Below are 19260 nucleotides of genomic sequence, written 5' to 3' on the forward strand. Positions count from 1 at the left end.
TTTCCATGCAGCTTCTCTTCTCCAGGCTGAACAGCCCCAATGTTCTCAGCCTGTCTTCATACGGGAGGTGCTCCAGCCCCTCATCATCCTCGTGGCCTCCTCTGGACTTGTTCCAACAGCTCCATGTCCTTATGCTGAGGACACCAGCACTGCACACAGTGCTGCAAGCGGGGTCTCACGAGAGCGAAGGGGCAGGATCCCCTCCTTACATGCCCCTGCTGCTGACCCCCCCAAACTGCCTGTGTCCCCCCCGCCGCAGGGCCTCACCTCCATGGCAAGCTGGGGGGGGAGGCCGGGGGTGCTGAGGAGCCTGTGCCCCAGCTGCTGGTGCTCGTGCAGTGGGTAGTTCTTCCCCCCATCCATGGCAGGGGGTGCTGAGGGCATCAGCCTGCGTCCTGCTGCATGAAGTCCTCCGGGCAGGTGGAACAGGCAGTGGAATGGTGGGAGGTTCTTTATCTGTGCTCTTCACTCTGCACCATGTCCTAGAGTGGAAAAGAAATGCACATTTAAGTGTTATGAAAGAGGAAGGGGGGAAAAAAAACAACAGTTCTAAGAGCAAACGCAGCCAAGAGATCAGTAAACAGGCAGCAGCCTGCGAAATGCTGCTGCCTCTTTAGAAAAGAGGGGTTTTTACTGGGAAAGGGAGTTCTCAAATATCACCACACCTGGAATTCAGCCAGACCTGCGAACTCAAACACACCTCTCCTCTTCCTGAGACACTGCGGCAGCCTGGCAGGGCACCACCACCATCGTGGGCTCTGCGGCACACACACTTGGCCTTCACCTTGAGGAACTGTCTTGTCTAACACACAAAGATCCTGCACTTCTGTGTAAACTCATGGCCAGCACCTCCCCCAAATCGCTGGTTCTCAGGAAACATCATTCCAGAGAACACCAGTGGCCGTGCGGGAATCTCCTCCCAGTCAGGGTGTGCTCCCGGCTCCCATCCCGCTGCACTTTGGTGTCTCCCTGATTTCACAGCAGATGAGACTTCGGAACCACGTTTGCTGAAGCAAGAGCGTTGTCCTGGCAGCGATTAACCTCACGCTAAGACGCTGCCTCAGTGCAAGTTCTCAGTCAAAACCTCCAACCTAAGTTCTAACTCTTTAATCATCTCTTTTCACTAAATTCTCCATAACTCAAATGGACACAGATTTCCAGTTGGATTTAATGGATTAGAGAGATGCTAAAAGCAACCTACACAAATAGAGGAGCAAGGGAAAAGCATCCACGATGTCTTTACTTTGCCTCTCCTCTGCTTCCCGTGGTCCCATCTGCAGCCCAGAGCACATGAAACTGCTCGGTCCATCCTCACCGAGCAGGCAAACTGAAGCTGAGCTCTAAACCACACCAGCTCTGATCGTTTTGATGCTGCTGTTCGCAACGAGTAGTGTTTTTGAAAAGCCATTTCTGAGTCAGAGCCCCTTTAAAAATAAGTGACCTTTCAGTGGACTAAATGATTTCTGCATTGCTAATGGAAAGTGAAAATCAAGTGACTCTTTCTTTCGTTCTTTCTCTCCCTGGTGGCAGGGGCCACGGCAGGGCTGCTCTCCCAGCCACAGGAGACCAGCAACGGCCCTGGGCGAGAGGCTGACACCGATCCCGATCCCATGGTGAGGAATCACCAGGCAAATCCCTTGTGTTCTGGGGAGATCCTGATGGAAGAGCAGAGCCCGGCGCCTCCGCTGCCTCTGCTCCTCTCGCCCTGCGGGTGCACCACTGCCTTCACAAGACACATCCAGAGTGAATGAAGTCATCTGCCAGAGGCCAAGCACCCTGCGGGCTGAAGCAGCATTCCCCATGTGTCCCAGTGGGAGGGGGTCACAATGGGATGTGCTCACTTGATGTGAGCTCCCAAGCCCATGCTGGGTTAGAGCTGCAGGAGGAACTGCCCCAGGAGCAGTGGCCAGCAGCAGGGCTCACAGCCCCGTGTGCTCACTCAGGCTCTGCCTCCTCCCACTGCCCAACAGACTGCAGAAAGACACATAGAAAGGAAGACCAAGTGATGGAGGTGCCTTTAGGTGCCAGCTTCTTGCCTAGGAAAGCACAACGAAACATCACCTGCAGAGAACAAAGTCTATACACCAGCAGAAGGAACAGTGAGTAGATCACTACACCACAAAAACCTGAGACCATTTTAATCACTAACAGAATAAACACTCTTCACAAAGGCCTGGGATCACCTAGACCCTTTTCACTGGCTTTAGTTCACCAGACATTTACTGCAGTCTCATTCTTTACAAGCAGAAGTGTTTCTTTTTACTACACCATAAAATCCACACTCAGCCTTTATAGTCCATAAGCCCAGGAGCAAAAAGTAGCTCAAACCACTTAACCAGCACCCCAGCATCCCAACTAATATTGTCATGCTGGCCTCAGGCCTCCCGATTTATTGGCCAAGTGTTAGCACCAGGGTTCCCAAACGCAGCCTGTCAACCACTTGTAGTCTTGAAGCCTCATTAGAAGCTGCTTCATCACAGCCTTCCTTGGCTGCAGTCAGCTCACAGCACGACTCTGGCCCCACTCACACATACATGAAGGGTTGATGCTCAGGTCCTGTTGTCTAAGCAAAACCTGCTCCGTGTTACACCTCTTGAAGATGAAGGACTGGGATGAATTCCCTGCAGCAGCCCCGAGTTTTCATCCCACCTACCAAGCGGCTCCATGCACAAAAGACTCTGAAGATACTAAAATGTTTGAGGACTTCTTCCTCCCGAGCCACATAATTGATTGCAACAGAACTCACAAACAGGGATGCACAGATGCAGACCTTGGCCTCGAGAAGAGGTGCAGTAAAAAGCTTCACCAGAGAGAGGTGAAACAAGCCGTGCATCAGCGTGATGCCCACCCAGCGTCCTGGGGATGCCCTGCTCTCCTCTCCAGGCTTTGTGGCTTTCTCCTTTTCCTTCAGGTTCTCTGATGCACAGACCCCTTAATGCACAACCACCACAGCACAGCTGATCACCACCACGAGCTGCCAGGAACCGGCTGCCCGTGCGAGGTCCTTGTGAGTTCTGACACCTGCAGTTGTGCCCCACCAGCATCTACTTATTCACAAGGAACCACAACAGCCTGAGTACAAACAGGAAATGAGAAAGCTGGAATACTCCATCATGGGGGGGCTCTTGCTGCGGGGTTCCAAATTACACCCAAGCATCAGTAACAAGAGGCATCGAGACTTCACTCTCCATCCTTTGCCTTTCTATCCGCTGCCCCAATGCCAGAGGGTGCTGAAGGCGCATCTTCTGATCCAAGAGCAGCACCAGGGACATGGCAGCAGAGCACCCAGTGGAAGTCATCAAATCCAACCTGTTCCACCCAAAAAAGGCTTCAGTTGTGTAAAATCATCTTTGATTCAGCATGCACGAAGCCAGCGGTTACATCAGGCTCTGGGATGATGGAGTGTGGAGCAGCTCTCGCTGGAAGCTCACACTCTGATAAGAGGGGGCTGCTGTCTGGCTTGCTCCAGATGGATGTGAGCCCAAGCGCAGGACAATACCTATCACAAGAGCAGGGGTACACGCTCATCTTCCCATCCTTCAGGCTGTCTCGTCATGGAAAACCATGAAAATCCCATTTCCACATCCCATCCTGTCGCTGGAACAATAAAACCTGATAAACACAAAGGCTTGGGGTTTGCAAGAGCACCCTCATGGCAAACTTCTCTGAAGCACGTCACCTCTTCTCCATCTCTTCTACCAAATACACCCCAACAAAACAACAGGTCCCACTGTCACGGCAAAGCAGAGCTCTCCAGTCGGAGATAACTGCTGCTGCAGGAGAATGCAAGTGGCCCACCAGGACTTTTTAATGGTGTTTTAGTGTATTAAGGTGCTACCAGCAAGGAATGTGACTTGGGAGCATTGGGAACTCCAAGGGCAGCAGTGAAGAACGCTGCAATCACTGACAGCAAACCAGGACATGACACCAACACGAACCCCAGTGCACGTCACATCCCGAGAGCACAGGAAACAGTTGGAGTGCTGGGAGGTACCAAACACTGACAAGGAATGTCCAAAGCTTCCTGAGTGGATTAAGCTTCAAAATAGAACTGCCAAGTAATGAGGCATCCCTAAGGAACAGCAAAGTGATCTCCAGACTCAGAGCGCTGGCACTCAAGGAATGATTGCAGGAGCCTGACAAAGCCACTGGACTCGCTCCTTCCCGCTGAGCAGCCCATGTTTAATAATGAAGCTGGCTCCCTGCACAGCCTGATAAAGCCCCGAGAGCAGTTTGAACATTGAATTCTTCTTAATCTAGCTGTAGGAGCAGTTTCAATATTAGTAAGTTTGCTTTAAGGTTTGCTATTGAGCCCCGGCAGTGAGGGGAAGCTTCAGTCTGGAGTTCCTGTGCAATTCATCATGCCCAGAGGTCACGGAGCACAAGTTTCAATTTTTAACAGCTTGAGCTTTTGAGAAGTTCATCAGAGCAGCGCTGCAGCAGCCAGGTTCAGTTTGAAAGACACAATGAACTGCTCTGCAATAAGCAGGATGCCAGGGCTGGAAGTTCACGGGTACCTGCAGTGAAGAGAGGTGAAACCAGCCCATGGCACAGTGCAAGCACTTCCTCCTGCTGTGGGTCAGCCTTTGTTAAAGGGAGACAAGCAGGAAACCACAGGTATGCACAGAGCAGGAGCTAAACCTGCTCATCGGGAACTACCACGTGCTCCATAATGACAAGACCACCTCGGAAATCTGATCTAGTTCCTTCTCCTGCCGCAGATTAATTCCCCCCACACCCATGGATCAGAACGGGAGCCTCAGGCGTCATGCCCTGACCTGGCTCCATCCATCCATCCATCTATCCACCCAGGCACTGCCACGGGAGCTGCTCCTGGGAGGAATTCTCCACAGCACAATCAATATGTAACTGTCCAAAGAAATGGGAACCTCCTCCTACGGAACTCTCGAAAGCCATTTTATGTCTCAAGCACCAAGTTCCTCTTTCATGTTTCTCCTTGCCATATTTTTGGACAGTTTAGACCAAACAACGTGTTTTGCCTTGAGGAATGAGAAGGGAAGGCTTCAAAGCCAAGCCCAGCAGTGACTCACTCCAAGAAACAGGAAAACCAAGGGCGAGAAGCTGGGATCTACCCTCCTGCTGCAGTCACAGGCCCCTCGCAGAGCTACCACGAGGCTCCATCGTCCTCAAAACAGGGACTGGCAGACAGAGGCCAGTATCCGAGCACAGAATTTCAACATGACCAGAAGCGTCAGATCTTTTCCCTGCAGAGAAGGCAGCACAGGAATGGAAATACCTTTATTTTTTTGGTCTCTTCACTGTTTGCAGCTGAGCTCTTTTTCATTAGGCAAAGCCAGCTCTTTGCAGAGCAAACCCAGGTACAGCTCTGCTTGTTTGTGTATCTGAAACACCACTGGAAAAGGAATTTCAAGTTCATTTACAAAGGCAGGAGTTAAGGCAGAAACAGAACATCCTGCGGGTGACTCACTCGCTGCTATTCTTAAGCAAAAGACTGCTGAATTTCTATTTGAAAGCCAAAGAATCTAAAGCTTGTTCGTTACAGGAGCTGTCTTAGAAGAGACTTACACTGACTGCATGATTTTACCTCAATTGAAACGCAGAAAGGAAGAAGTCTCCAACCCTGCATATTAGAAAACACGGAAAAAAGTGAGCCTGATGTAGACAACTTCCAAGTAACATTAGAAGGAGTTACAGAGAAGAGGGGAGGGAAAAACCCTAACCTTCAGCACACGAGGAACATGGCTCAGCCCAGTTACAAACACAAAGGATAACACCAATCTAAAAGCTACTTATTATCTGTGATGGAAATGGAATCACTCCAGGGCATCCTAATCCAAGCCCTTTAAGCCACCTTGATCCCTTGGATGCTTTTGGCAAGGAAGAACGTGCACTGGGAGCGCTCCATGGCACAGAGCGAGTGGTGAGTGTGCAGGCACAGCTCTGGCTCAGGAGCAAGACGGAGACAGAACCAGGACAAACCCTGGTACTCACCCGGGCTGCACAAGTCAAATAGTACAGAATCAGTGTGAAACTATCTGACAGATCAACTGCTGGAATCAGTCAGTCTGGAAGCAAAGGGAAGAGGAACTGAGATCCCTCCAAAGCTTCTTGAGAGATCTATGCAAGATACATGGTGATGTAGGCAAAAGAGAGAACTTTGGAGAGCCCTCTGAAGACAGTGGTGTTTCTAGAGAAGGAAGAGCTTTACCCTTCAAGCAGCACTTGCTCCTCCTCTTGTGAAGCTCAGACCATACAGGGAAGAAAAGAATAAATAAAAATCAAAGACAACTTTTGGGAGAGGAAAGTCCTCTTGACAAGAAATATTAACTGTCCCACAGAGGGAACAAGCTTAATCTGGAGTCTTGTTGCTGGCACCCACCCCAGTGTGCCATTCCCTACATTTCCAGGGATTAATGTTAGGCAACTAAGTGGCACAGCAGCTTTAGCAACACCAAAAAGGTTCGTTAATCTGTCCACTGACATAAATTGGCTGAAACCCTCCACAGATACTTCTCTTCCAAGGCTGCACAATTAAAGCCGACTGCTGATGCTACTTGCAGCACTGAGCTCACTTCTCCGGTGACTCCGGAGTGTTCATGATCTCTCCCGCTTCCCTGGGCAGAGGTGTCAGGTCCCTGCTTCACTCAGCATCTGCTCCCCTGTGATCATGAGCACACAAACATGCATGGGCCAACCTTCAGGCACACTTTCTCTGTGAGAGAAGCATGTATTCACCTCTTTCATAGCTACATGGCTACAGACTTTGATTGTGTGACCAAAAAACACTGAAGAGTTATAAGTTTTAAGCTTGAAAAAAACATTTTTGGTGAATATAAAACTCCTAATTAAGCCTAAAGGGCTTTCCTGAGAGATTCAGCCTCTCGACTGAATGTCACAGCGCAACATTCAGCGGCTACACAGTCAGCTCTTTATTAATGCCACTAGTCAGAAAGCTTTAAGCCTGTGTCAGCATTCTGGCCACAGACCCTCCGTTTCAGGGGTCTGTAACTTACCCATTGAAAAGGCCTATTGAGGCAGGAAACACACCCTCAACCACACCATGTGCTCAATTCTTGAAACCAAAATAACAACAAATTCCTGTCTATGTACACCCCAGCATGAATAAAACCTGTGGTGGAGGCGGTGGAAGCTCCTCAGTGAGCAGACGCGGCCTGTCCCATGGCTGGCATGTGACAAAACACAACGCTCGGTCCTGCTGGGTTTGTTCCAAAGGGAGGAATGCTTCTCCAGGAGAAGCCTGGTCAAGGATGGGGATGGAAGACCCTGGGAAAGGTAAAGTCTGGGAGGAAACAGTGTTCAGCAAAGCACTGAGGATTCCCAGCAGTTGTTTTTAAAGGTGTGAGTTTATATCGAAGAAACATCCCCAGATGGGATGCAGCAAAACGTTTCCCCTGGGTTTGAATGGGATGTTGGTCAGTTTTGCTGCTGCGGGTGTAAACATCCAGCCAATAGAGCCCCACCAGAGGAAGAGCAAGGGGCAGGGACAGGAACAGAATTGAGGCTTCCAAAGTCTCCAGCAGGCAGCCTAACGAATGCTGCACAAGTTCTTACTGCTTATGGGGTGCAAAATGTTCCCTGACCACAAAGCTGAAGCATCAGTACCTCCTTTTCCCACTTAAAATACATTCCCAGCACAGTTCAGATGTAGCCACATCAGTCAGGGGGAGCTCGATGCTTCAGATGACAGTAGGTGATCTGTGGAAGACAACAGCACCACCGGCATCCTTCAGGCACCCGAATTTGCAGCAGTAATAACACATCAACCAGAAAAACCCTTCCAAGCTTCTGGATCCCAGCACGGAACCTGCGGAACTCGCCCTTCCGAAGCCCATCTCATTGTCGTTGCAGAGAGTCACGGTTCTCCTGCCGATACTGACAGTTACTTTTGAGGAGCTCGCTCCTAAACCTTGCGTTAGCATTTAATTACATTAAGAACCGACACACCGGTGTCTGCTAAAGACGCCGGAGCCAAGAGGCCGTTAGAGTAAGCTCCGGGTTTCGGAGGCTCTTAATTGAGCCATTAGAGCTCCACCACAACCGGCAGCACTTGGCAGCGAGGCGCTGGCCCGCGGTGCGTTTCTGCGGGCGGCTTCTCCGCTCCCATTTAGAAGCGGCTGAACCAGGAGGGTGGCCTCGGACACCCCGGCGGTGCCCGGGCAGGGTCAGGCCAAGCAGAGCCTGAAGAGTTTGGTCCTTGCTCCCAAACGGGGATGCGGAGCAGAGGACCCGGCCCCGCTGCGGCCGCAGCCTCTCCCCGTCTCCAGCGCGGTGCAAACCCGCTGCCGGCGCAGACCCGCTCCCGAGGCCGCACCCGGCCATCACCGGCTCCCCCGGGAGCCGCCGCCAGAGACACGCGTGAGGCACCGCGAGCGACCCGCCCGGCCGGGCCCAGCGCTCGCTGCCCCCCCAGCGGCCGCTCCCCGGGCCCCGCCGCAGCACCGCACCGGGAGCCGCGCTCCCCTCGCCCCAGGACCCCTCAAGCCCTGGCCCGGCCGCGGGACCCGGCGCTCTCTGCCCGCTGAGGGGAGCGGCGCGGGGGGACCGAGCCCTCCGCCCGGGGCCGACCCCGCGGGGAGCCGAGGCGGGGGGGACCCGCGGCCCGGCCCTTACCTGTACGCGGGGGGCTCAGGCTCCTGCCCGGCGGCCGCCTCCTCTCCGCACCTCTTCCGCGTTCCACGCGGCCATCTTGGGGGACACGGACGGAAGTGAGGGGGGGAACCGGGGGAGACCCGGGGCCGGGCCAAAGGCAGCTCCTCCCCGCGGGACCGGGGCTGGAGCTCCCCGAGAGCCGGGAAGGGAAACAGGGGAGCTCGGGGGTGGGAATCACGGCTCTGGCACCCGCCCCCCGCCCTGCTTCACCCTCCCCATTGCTCGTGTGGGGTCCGTGCCCCTTGTAAGCCCCAGGATAAGGACATAAAAGCACTGGACGGGGCTGTTTTTACCTTGGCATCCCTACCGCGGCGGCAGGAGCATGCCTGGGGTGGGATTTAGCCCCACAAGGACGCGCCGGCAGCCGGAGCCGCCGTTATCTGCTCGGCCTTTCGAAACGGGGCTCTTGCCAGAGGCGCCGGCGGGCAGCACGGAGGGACCTTGACCGGGGAGGTCCGTGACACCGCGGCCGGAGCGGGGCAAACTCTTGCTCCGGGTCACCGAGCAGCTTTGCCACCGAGCAGCGGTGGCGTGTGCGGTGCCCGGGTCTGGGACGTTCAGGGTCCCCTCGCCCCCCGGTTCCCACTGGGATAGTTCGTTTTCCTCCCAGTAGCTGTGTTTGGATCTGTGCTGAGAGCAGGGCTGGTGTCCCGGGGTGCAGCGCCAAATCGAGCGTGCACAAGGAGCTGGGAGGGGACACAAAGGGATCCCTTGGGACCCAAGGGGTATTCCGGATTATAGGATGTCGTGCTCAGCAAACTGGGGGAAGGAAGGAGGGTTTAAACCACATCCCCACCCCCGGGGCAGGTTCCCTTTCTCCACTCAGACCCCAGCACAGCATTTATTATTTGGGCTTTTAATCCCATCAACAAGAGCTGCTCTCAGAAGACTTCATTCATTTGCAGGCATTAATTAACCACAGCAGCTGTGTCATACTTGCTGAAATATCCCTTCTCCAGAGCTTAACACCAAAAGCTCCAGCTCTGTTAAATCACATCTGTGTAATAAATCACCCTGCTCCAACTCCTGCCCCACACAAAGGGGCAGGGCACATGGCTGTGGGGTGAGCAGCACCCCTGGGGGCCAGGCAGGACTGTCGTTGTCCCCTTCAGCCCACTGTATCTGAGAGCAATTGCTGGAGTCGAGCCGCATATTTCAAGTGTCTGAACCCCTCTGGAGCTATTTATTTAGTACAATGCAGATATGAACAAGTAGATGCACAGGACAGACACGCACTGATCCATCCAGCAATGAGCCACCTCCTCCTGTAACCACCACCACCTCTGCAGCGGGTCCCACAACCACTCATTTCCTCCCCCTGGCCCAGCCCAATTCCTGGTTTAGAGACAAAGCCACTGCCCCAGCCCATGGTCCATGGGGGCCACCACCGAGGAAGCCCCAGCAGCCCCCACAGTGCAGGTTCTGCCCTGGTGCACACTCACCATGGGGGGCACAGCCTGTGCAGCACTACCACACTTTGGATACACAGGAACCCTGATCCATATGGAGCCCCTAACTCCATGCTCCAACTACTCCAGACACTCTCACTATGTGAGAGTCTAGAAGAGACAGCAACACCTCATCTGCTCCTGACCATACTACAGCCACTTTACAGCCCTTCTCCTGCCCCAGCCCAGGGCGGGGTGCAGATAAAGCCTCTGCTCTAATTGCCACCTCTTAATAAGGGAGGGGAGGGCCTATGGGGCCTTCCTCAGGAGCACCCCTGGGCTGTGCTGGTGGTGGGTGAGTGCACAGGGGAGAGCAGGCAGGGGGGTGGGTGTTCCCCTTGAGCATGGACAGAGCGCAAGGAGAAGGCAGCATCTCAGAGGGGACCCCAGCACAATTTTTCCTATTAAACCTGCTGCTGTTACAACAGGAGACAGGCATTTCCCAAGTGCTCACAGCCCTGATGCTGCTGTCCTGGGGAGACACCTAGTCCCAGGGAAATGGGGTCAGAGATGGGGGTTTCATGGCTCTGATGCTGCTGGCTTTGCTCTCATGCACGCTGTGGAGCTGCTCTGCCTGTGTCGGGGTGACCCGTCTTCTGTTGCATGCCGCTGGTTCCTGTTTTTCCCGCAGCCTGGAAATCCCCTGACTTCCCGCGGGTGAGGAGCCCTCCCTGCACGCCGCCAGCGCCGGGGAGAGGCGGCTCAGAGACAGACCAGCAGCCCCCAGAGAACGCGCTGCACTGGTGGTGGGGCTGGAGCCATGCAGGGACCCAGCAGGATCCATCCTGGGGTAGGGGAGTCCCTTCCTTGCCCCCTGGCTGGGATGTGGGGCTGTGGCTGAGGGCTCTGGGATCTGCCCTGCCTGGTGGAGGGTGGCCATGAGCTGTGCAGTGCCTCACATGCAATCAGCTTTGTGGGCCTCAACCTGATTTCCCCTGGCTCATGGGCAGGTTGACACCCCCCCCCCCCCCGGAGGTGAAGCTGCTGCTGCAGCCACAAGCCCCACTGGGACAGCCGAAAGGGCCTGGGGACACCCCATGTGTGCTGGGGGGCTGCAGGGAGCAGCTGATGCAGCGCAGACATGGAGCAGCAGCGATGGGAGCTGCCTCCCGCCCGGGGTTCACTGCTGTGGAGGGTTTCCAATCGATCCTGCCCTCCCGCTGCTGGGAAGCACGGCACTTACCAGAATTTGGGTGATGGCTTTCCAGCACTCTGTGCTCGGTGCCAAGACTGAGGTAAATCACATGTGGCCGGGCACTATCATGAGAAAAGCCTGCGAGGGAGCGGGAGGGGAAGGCAGGGCTGGCAGGAGCCGGGGGCTCTGCTCCTGTGCACCCCCCTGGGGGCTCCTCTGCCTCCTCCTGCTGCTCTGGGCCCCGTCCCAGCCCTGCCACTGCTCCCCGGGGAGCTTTGGGGGTCCGGGGGACATGGAGCAACATGTTGTGACACTGCTCAGCCCCTGGAAACAGGCTCAGGACCCTCCTGCCTCTGCTTTGTGATCCTGTCAGCGCCTGTAGCTCTCCTGAACGGGCACAACTTGTGGATTTGTCTGCATGAAGAGCTCAAACCAGGGCAAAATGCAGAATAAAGCCCATCGGGGGAACCTCTCGAGGCTGTTTCCTTCTCTTTGTGCACACACTGACCGAAAGCAAACGGCATCGGCTGGAAACGGTGTTAAACAAACACCGGAGCCTTGAACACCCGGGCGAGCCGGGCCAGGAGCTCGCTCCCTCGCTGCGCGGGGCTGGTGCGGAGCCTCTGGCTGCCCTGCGGAGAGGCAGCTCCCGGCTCCCCGCGTTCCTATCTCCTGTCCATCGGTTATTATTGTCCTGGAGCAGGCGGGAGTGTTCCGGAGCCTTTGGCAGCCCCGGGAAGTGCGACTGAAAGAGCCCAGGGCAGCGCCGGGCCCGCTCCTCGCCCCGGCCCGTCTCCATGGCACCCGCTTCCCCTTCGCCCCGCGCCGCCGGCCCCGCCCCGCCGGTGACGGGCAGCTCCCGCCGCCGATCGCAGCGCCCCGCGGTGGGCGGGCGGCTCGGATCCAACCGGAAGCGAAAAAGCCGTGTACCGCCGGCCCCGCCCCTTCGTACCGCGGCCGCAGCCAACCAGCGGGCGGGCGCGGGGGGGCGGGGTCGGCGCGGCGGCCAATGGGAACGCACGTCGGTCGCCAGGGGGCGGGTGTGAGGCTCCACAGTTGAGGTGGAGGGAGGGAGTGGGGGGGGGAGAGCAGCGGCGGGAGCGCGGCGGGGCCGGGCGGGGGCGGGAGGTAAACAAGATGGCGGCGGCGGCGGCGGCGGCGGCGCGCGCGCGGCGGCGGGGGTAGGGCCGGTGCGAGCGGGGCCGGGCCGCGGGGCACGGCGCGGGCACAGCGCGGGCAGCGGCCGCCGGGGCTCCCCCTGAGGCGAGCGCGGCGCGGGGCAGCGGGGGGCGCGGCGGGGGGGGAGCGCGGCGCCGGGCCCCGGCCTCCTGCTTCCCATAGCCGGCGGCTGTGGGGAGCGGGGACGCGGCTGCCAGACCCCTTCCCCTGAGTTGACAGCGGGGCGCGGAGTCCGGTGCGGAGCGAGCAGCCGGCGGGGCCCGGCCGAGGCCCGCACGGAAAGAAGGGCCCGGCCCGGGCGGGCTCCCCCGGCCCCGCGGTAGGAGCGGGGGGGCTCGGCCGCGGCTCGGGGGGAAGCGGCGGTCACCTCGCCCGCGGGGGTCCGGTCCCTCCAGGCTCCGTCGTTAAAGTGTTGTGTGTCCTCGTCGCTCCTGCCCCGGGGGTGGCGGCGGTGCCGCTGCTTCCTCCCCAGCCCCAGTGCCCCGGGGGGGGGGGGGGGGACACGGACACGGGCATCCCTTCCCCGACCTTCCCCCTTGGCACCGGGAATGGGGTGCCCGGGGCGCGGGGCAGAGTCAGTCACCTCCTGACTGCTCTCATCCAGGGCGGGTGCGTGAAGCCGTGGTGGGGTTTGTGTTGTGTGACACCGGCCGCCCCCTGGACCCGTGGTGGTGCCGCATCATGTGCGAGGTGGAACCCGCGCGGTTGAAGGATGCCCCTGGGAGATCTTGACAGGCACCGAAGGCCTCAAACTTTTGTAGGCGTGAAAAGCGAGGACGTTAGAATTCCCGTTTCTGAAAACTCCTTCAAAGAAACTTGGTTCCAGCTTCCCAACGGCTGAACCCCCCCTGCCCAGCGCCCCGTCTGCGCCCAGGGGCACAACCGCTTCCCACCCCCTGCTTGGAGCCGGTCACTATGAGCTTCTAGGGATGGAAAGTCACGAAAGGGACTCGCTTGTTGCCTGGTTTTACGTGGTGGCCTAAAGTCCCGGAGGATGACCTAGCACTTAAGAATCAAACTGGGCCACGGGAAAGGCCAAGTTGACTTGAAAGCACCGTAGCAGCGGGACCAGGTCGGAAGCAAAGCAAGTCCCAAACTGAGCGGCTCTGGGCAGAGATATATGTTCTTTTTCAAAGACGTTGTGTTGCTGGAGCCAGGCCTGGATCTTTTCGCATCCAGTTGAGCTGGAAGCAGCTCGTAGCTTTGTTTTGGGTTTGTTTTATTTTTTTTTTTTTTATTCATGTTTGTACAATCTTCTGGAGATTTTTTTTCGAGAAGGAGTAAAAGGGAGTGTTGGAAACTCACAAACAGGATTAAACCCCTGAGAGCGTAAGGAAAACAGGTTACGGAACTTAATCCAGGATGGATATGCAGGAGCCACAGCAGCTGGGCATGTTTGCAGAGGGCGAGCTGATGTCTGTGGGGATGGACACTTTCATCCATCGCATCGACTCGACAGAGGTCATCTACCAGCCCCGGCGGAAGAGAGCCAAGCTCATCGGCAAGTACCTCATGGGAGACTTGCTCGGAGAAGGGTCTTACGGCAAAGTCAAGGAGATGTTGGACTCTGAAACCCTCTGTAGGAGAGCTGTGAAGATACTGAAGAAGAAGAAGCTACGCAGAATTCCCAACGGGGAGGCAAATGTGAAAAAGTGAGTAAATGTTCCCGGGAGCTGGGAAGGGAGGGGGTTAAAGTTTGTCATTATTTTCCTGCTGAAGTTCTGGATCATGTTATCTGACAACATGGCTTTCTGCTGGGGAAGTGCTTCCTAAGCCAAAGGTATTCAGGAATCTCTGTGCGGCTGAACTGCGGCCAGCGCTTGTTGAGGTTGGGAGCAGGGGAGGGAGCTGGCTCCTAAGGGTTCTCTGTGGGAGCACACAGCCCCTTTTAAAGGATAAACCAGCATTTCTTAAAGCAATCGCTCTTTAAGATGTCACCTTGAAGAGGTAAACTGGTGCTGTCAGCTGGGAGCGGCGAGAGGTGCAGGAACTCACCTTGTGTCCTTGTGGTCTGTGCTATCTGCGCACTAGGGCTGCGTGGCTCCTGATGGCAATTGAGTGGCAATTCCAGCTCCCAACGTAGGTGATCCAACATCCTGTGCACCCAACGGGCATGGCAGGCCTTGGGTTCGTTGTTGCTTTCTGACCGATGACTTCAGGAAGTAATTCAAGGCTCTCTTCAGTTGATTTCCGCAGCTGTAAAATGGGGACAAGGGTTGTCACCCTTGTTTAGTTCAGTGACTCAAGAGCTGTGCTTGGGAGCTTCCCAAGTGCTAGTTACGTGCTGGTTAGTCAGGGCACAAGGACCTAATTGAAGGGAGCAGCTGGTGGGAAGCGTTCCCTGTTTGCGGGGCCGTGCTCCCACCACACCGGTGGCACAGCCCGGCGCAGGGCTGGTTATCTGCTGGTGCAGCCTGAGCACCCAAGCTGTGAGGGGTTATCTGGAGCGGGAGGGAGGATGTGGAGCTGTTGGGAAGCCTCTTGCGCTGGGTCTGTAGCTGTGGGTGCTGAGCATGGAGCTCTGGCCTGGCAGAGGCTTGTTCCTGTTGCTTGGTTTGGTTTGTGTTTCTGAGCTCAGCTGTGAGAGTTCACATCCTGTACCAGGGCTTGTGTCAGTGAGCTGCCTGAGTTTGCTCCCAGCCTCTGCTGCCAGACTTGCCTATGGAATAGTCACAAAACCTCCTGTGGGACCTCCCTTTCTCTCCTTTGCTGGCCCCAGTTCAGAATCGGAGTAAACTGTTGGTTAATGTGTAATAAGATGTTTCTTGTTTTTCTGGTTAAAGGCATGAGTGCCCCTTCCCACCTTTGCTCCCTCCTTCACTTACATCAAGAGCTTCTAATGAAGGGGGAGATCGTTTCCTCCTTAGCAAAACTTTTAGATGTAAATGCTTCTCCCCTGCAGTGAAGAAGGACTTGTCAGACACCAGGAGATTCGCCAGAACCTGGTCATGGGCTGGAGTTCTGATGTGAACTCGAGTAGTTTGATTCATGCACAGAGCCGGTCTGGGTCTCCTTTAGCTTCCCTAAGGTTAGTTATTAAAGCAGCCTGGCCAAGCACGCTCTGGTTTGCCATGGATGTTTTTCTGGCTCAGCTGCACCTGCTTCAGAGCACCGAGGCAGGTTTTAGATGTTGTAACCAGGGTTTACTCTAGTTCAAGTGCCTATTTTCGTCGCCGTGGCCTTTTCTCTTTGCCCACCTATTCAGTTGCTTTACCTGCTGCTTCAGTGGTGACTTTCAGGCAAAACGTTGTATTTTGTGGTACCCTCGTCCTGTGGTACTCTGACCTTACCAAACCCCTTTGGCACTACTGCAACGGGCTGTGAAAGCTGTCTCTGCTCTGAGTAAACTTCTTGTGGTGAGATACATCACTAAACCCCTACGGTTTGCTTGGGCAGTATGGATGGGGCAGCAAACTCCTGCAAGGTGCTCTGCTGATGGTATTTCTTTAATGTCACGTTGCTTGGCCAGACTCTCTTAAAATTTGACTTCCTGCAGCTCCATTTGAGCAGCTTTGCTGAGTGGTTTCTACCCAGCAAGCTACTGGTGTAGAATAGAACAGGAGAGAATCAGGCTGGACCGAATCGCGCCATTAGGTTCCAGTTTCTTTCTTGAAAGCCACAAAGAAGTGCAGTAATAAGTAAAAACATAACTCCAGCGTTACAGTGAGCCCCGCTTCCAGTCCCACTTGTGTCCTCATCTGTACAAGGATGTCTGCAGACTGTTAGTCTGCTCTCAGGGGTTAATGTCTTCACATAGTGCTGCAAAGAGCGCACTGGCACTGAGCAACCGGGGCTCAGGCTGGGTGTAAAAGTGCTTCTCTTGGAAGTGGCCGTTCACTGTTTCAGTCTCAAAGCACCCTGTGGTACAACTGCAAAGCCAGTGCCTGCTCCAGCTCAAGTGAGGGACCTGAGGGGGTTTAATCTGGAGAAGAGAAGGCTCGGGGGGACATTATCACTCTCTATAGCTACCTGACAGGAGGATGGAGCCAGGAGGGGGCTGGTCTCTGCTCCCAAGGAACAAGGGATGGGACAAGAGGAAACGGCCTCAAGCTGCACCAGGGCAGGTTTAGATGGAGATTGGGAACAATTCCTTCCCCAGAGGGTGCTCAGGCATTGGAACAGGCTGCCCAGGGCAGAGCTGGACTCACCGTCCCTGCAAGTGTTCACACACCGTGTAGCCGAGGCCTCAGTGCCATGGGTTAGTGGTGGCCTTGGCAGTGCTGGGGAACGGGTGGACTGGATGAGCTTAAAGGTCTTTTCCAACCTGGTTGATTCTACGCAGGGTAAAGCTGCTTCTGTGACTTGGTTGATTTGACAGAGACGTGATCGAGTTCCTGTAACGGGCTCGTGCCTCTGCCATTAGCAGAGGACACCTCAGCGCCGCTGCTGCGGCGGCGAAGGTGAAACTTGCATTGATAGTGTGTCATCAAAGAAACTCCCTAGAAAACAGTTCCTAGACTGCTGGCCCTTGGGTAGGTAATTACATGAGCAAGTGATACATGGGGAGTAATGAGCACACTAATGATGAGCTACGGAGGATCATGAGGTCTGTGCCGTGCGCTGGGGACGTGGGGCTGGAGTTACAACTCGGGGAGCTCCAACTGTTCCTCCTCAGCACTGCTCCAGCCCCAGCCTGTCCCTGGTGCAGCAGCAGAGTTCTGGGGACCCAGAAATTGCGACTGAAATACGTTTGAGACCTATGTAAAGTTAAATGGTTCTTCCCTACCCTGAAATACTCAGGTTCTGCCCCTGAAAAATGAGCCCTGGATGTTCAGGGTTTAAACTCACAAATCTATGTTTCCATACATCAGTCTGGGGAATCTTTGTTTCTCTCTGGTTACTACAGAGAAGGGCTGGGGTGGCTCAGTCACCCAGACAGGACTATGGCGAGTTCCTGCCTCCAGTTAACACAAGAAACGAGTTTAGTAGCATAGCCAAAAAGATGAAAGAAAAATACAGAAGACTCCTTCTCTCGAGCAGCACCAGTTTAATAAAACTGTGTGCTAATAGCCTCACATTTTAATTAAGGGTTTGGGACTTCCTGTGCGTATCCCAAGTGTCTTGTGCTGTACTTACCATGCTCAGTGAGTGCTGAGATTGGAAGAGATGCTCATTAGAGTCCCTCGGAGGTTTCAAGCAGGAGGTAGGCCCGTGCTTTGGGTCTGCAGCTCAAGAGCCCTGCACCTCACAGCAGGGACGGTTCTGCTGGAGGAAGGACTTGTTAGCCGCAGAGGCGTGTGCTGTGCTCGGAGATGGGCTCAACTGACTCAGCTCGTTTCCTGTCCCTCCTAACGAAGCTCCCGCCGAGCGGAGCCGGTGCCTCTGGCACTTTCATTGAGGCTGGTGTCTGCTGGGGCTCTGTGGTGGAACAGCAAAACCAGAGCACAGGGGGCTGTGCTGTGTGGGCTGGGCTTGTCCTGTCAGACAGAGAATCCCAGCCTGCTTTATGTTGGAAGGGACCTTAAAGCTCATCCAGTTCCAACCCCCTGCCACAGGCAGCGACACCTTCCACTAGAGCAGGTTGCTCCAAGCCCCTGTGTCCAACCTGGCCTTGAACACTGCCAGGGATGGGGCAGCCACAGCTTCTCTGGGCACCCTGTGCCAGCGCCTCAGCACCCTCACAGGGAAGAGCTTCTTCCTTACATCTAACCTGAACTTCCCCTGTTTCAGTTTGAACCCATCACGCCTTGTCCTATCACTCCAGTCCCTGATGAAGGTCCCTCTCCAGCACCCTTGTAGCCCCCTTCACACACTGGAAGCTGCTCTGAGGTCTCCACGCAGCTTCTCTTGTCCAGGCTGAACAGCCCCAACGTTCTCAGCCTGTATGGAAGGTGCTCCAGCCCCTGATCATCCCCACTTTTTGGCCTCCCACCCCTTTCCAGCCTCTAAACCCTGAACTGTTGGATACTGAAGTGTGGAAGATGTGGATCCGCTCTGGATTCATCTCCACGTAATGATGTCAACCTTTCCCCGTGTCAGATGTTCACTCCGCTGTGTCACGCTTACTTTGCAGAAGGAAGCAGTGCAGTGCTGTGCTCAGTCCTGTCTGAAATATCCCTCCCCCTTGCGAGAGCAAAAGGTGCAGTTTCTCATGTGGAGACAATGACAAGTTGTGTCCTTGCGCGTGGAGTTGCTGGGGTTTAGGTGAAATCAACAGGAAAAAGCCATTCACCAGCTTGACTCTTGGTTAATCTGCTCTGTGGTGTATTGGGGATACTAATGTGCAATTAAAACTTGCTTTGGCTCTACAGGATTACAAAATCAGTCTAAATAAACACCTAATGTTGCTGTTCAGTTGTGTATGGACCAAAGGGAGGATTCTTGAGCCCTCTGTAGCAATTAGCAAGGATGAAGGATGGTGTTAGTGGCTTTCTGGAACGCGCCAGCACTGGCATATGGAGCCGTTCTCTGTGTGTGTCCCTGGCTCTTGGCACAGGGGACGTGTCCAGTTGCTGTGCCAGGCTCCTCAGTGCCACATGCTGCATGTGGACAGCCTGAGCTGGGCCCCAGGCACGAGCAGGGAGGGAAGGAGGGGTGAGGGTGGCTGCTCCGAGGCCCAAAGCTGTCACCAAAGCCCTGCTGCAAGCCCTCGCCTCCAGCATCCGTCTGACCTGGGAGGTAACACGGGGAAGATTCGCAATCACTTGTCTCTGATAAAATCCTAAAAGCTTAAAGCTGTGGAGGAACATTGTGACCCGAAGGAAGGGAATGATCTGGCTCTGTTCCTCCTTTTTCTCCCAGCAAGAACGGCTGTGATGAGGCCAAGGCTTGAAACGAGTGCAGAAAGCATGCTGCATCCTGTGGTGAAGATCTTACTGGAATGGTCCAGGAAGGGATGTCTTCTTC

The 19260-nt window shown here is 55.3% G+C and overlaps 2 protein-coding genes across 4 annotated transcripts in view; one reads left to right on the plus strand and one right to left on the minus strand.

Annotated features, from left to right (window-relative positions):
• Positions 1 to 9130, minus strand: part of SBNO2 (strawberry notch homolog 2) — a 49141-nt gene extending 40011 nt beyond the window's left edge. For 2 of the 3 annotated variants that reach the window (XR_003994712.1, XM_030509113.1), the window contains exons 1-2: positions 8614 to 8715; positions 268 to 482 (exon numbers count right to left, since the gene is read on the minus strand). Coding sequence is in view for 2 of the 3 variants with exons in the window: in XM_030509113.1 (XP_030364973.1) it covers positions 268 to 384 (117 nt within the window). In the remaining variant the exon portion in view is untranslated. Of the gene's footprint in view, positions 1 to 267; positions 483 to 8613; positions 8716 to 8945 lie in introns of those variants that run through there. The other variant, XM_030509114.1, reaches the window with a different exon arrangement.
• Positions 9131 to 12342: 3212 nt separating this feature from the next.
• The window catches only part of STK11 (serine/threonine kinase 11), a 36209-nt gene continuing 29291 nt past the window's right edge, over positions 12343 to 19260 (plus strand). The window contains exon 1 of the mRNA XM_030509128.1: positions 12343 to 14066. Coding sequence (XP_030364988.1) covers positions 13777 to 14066 — 290 coding nt within the window. The 5' untranslated portion in view covers positions 12343 to 13776. The remainder of the gene's footprint in view (positions 14067 to 19260) is intronic.

The sequence above is a fragment of the Strigops habroptila genome, chromosome 20 (assembly GCF_004027225.2).
Source record: "Strigops habroptila isolate Jane chromosome 20, bStrHab1.2.pri, whole genome shotgun sequence".
Classification (NCBI taxonomy): domain Eukaryota; kingdom Metazoa; phylum Chordata; class Aves; order Psittaciformes; family Psittacidae; genus Strigops; species Strigops habroptila.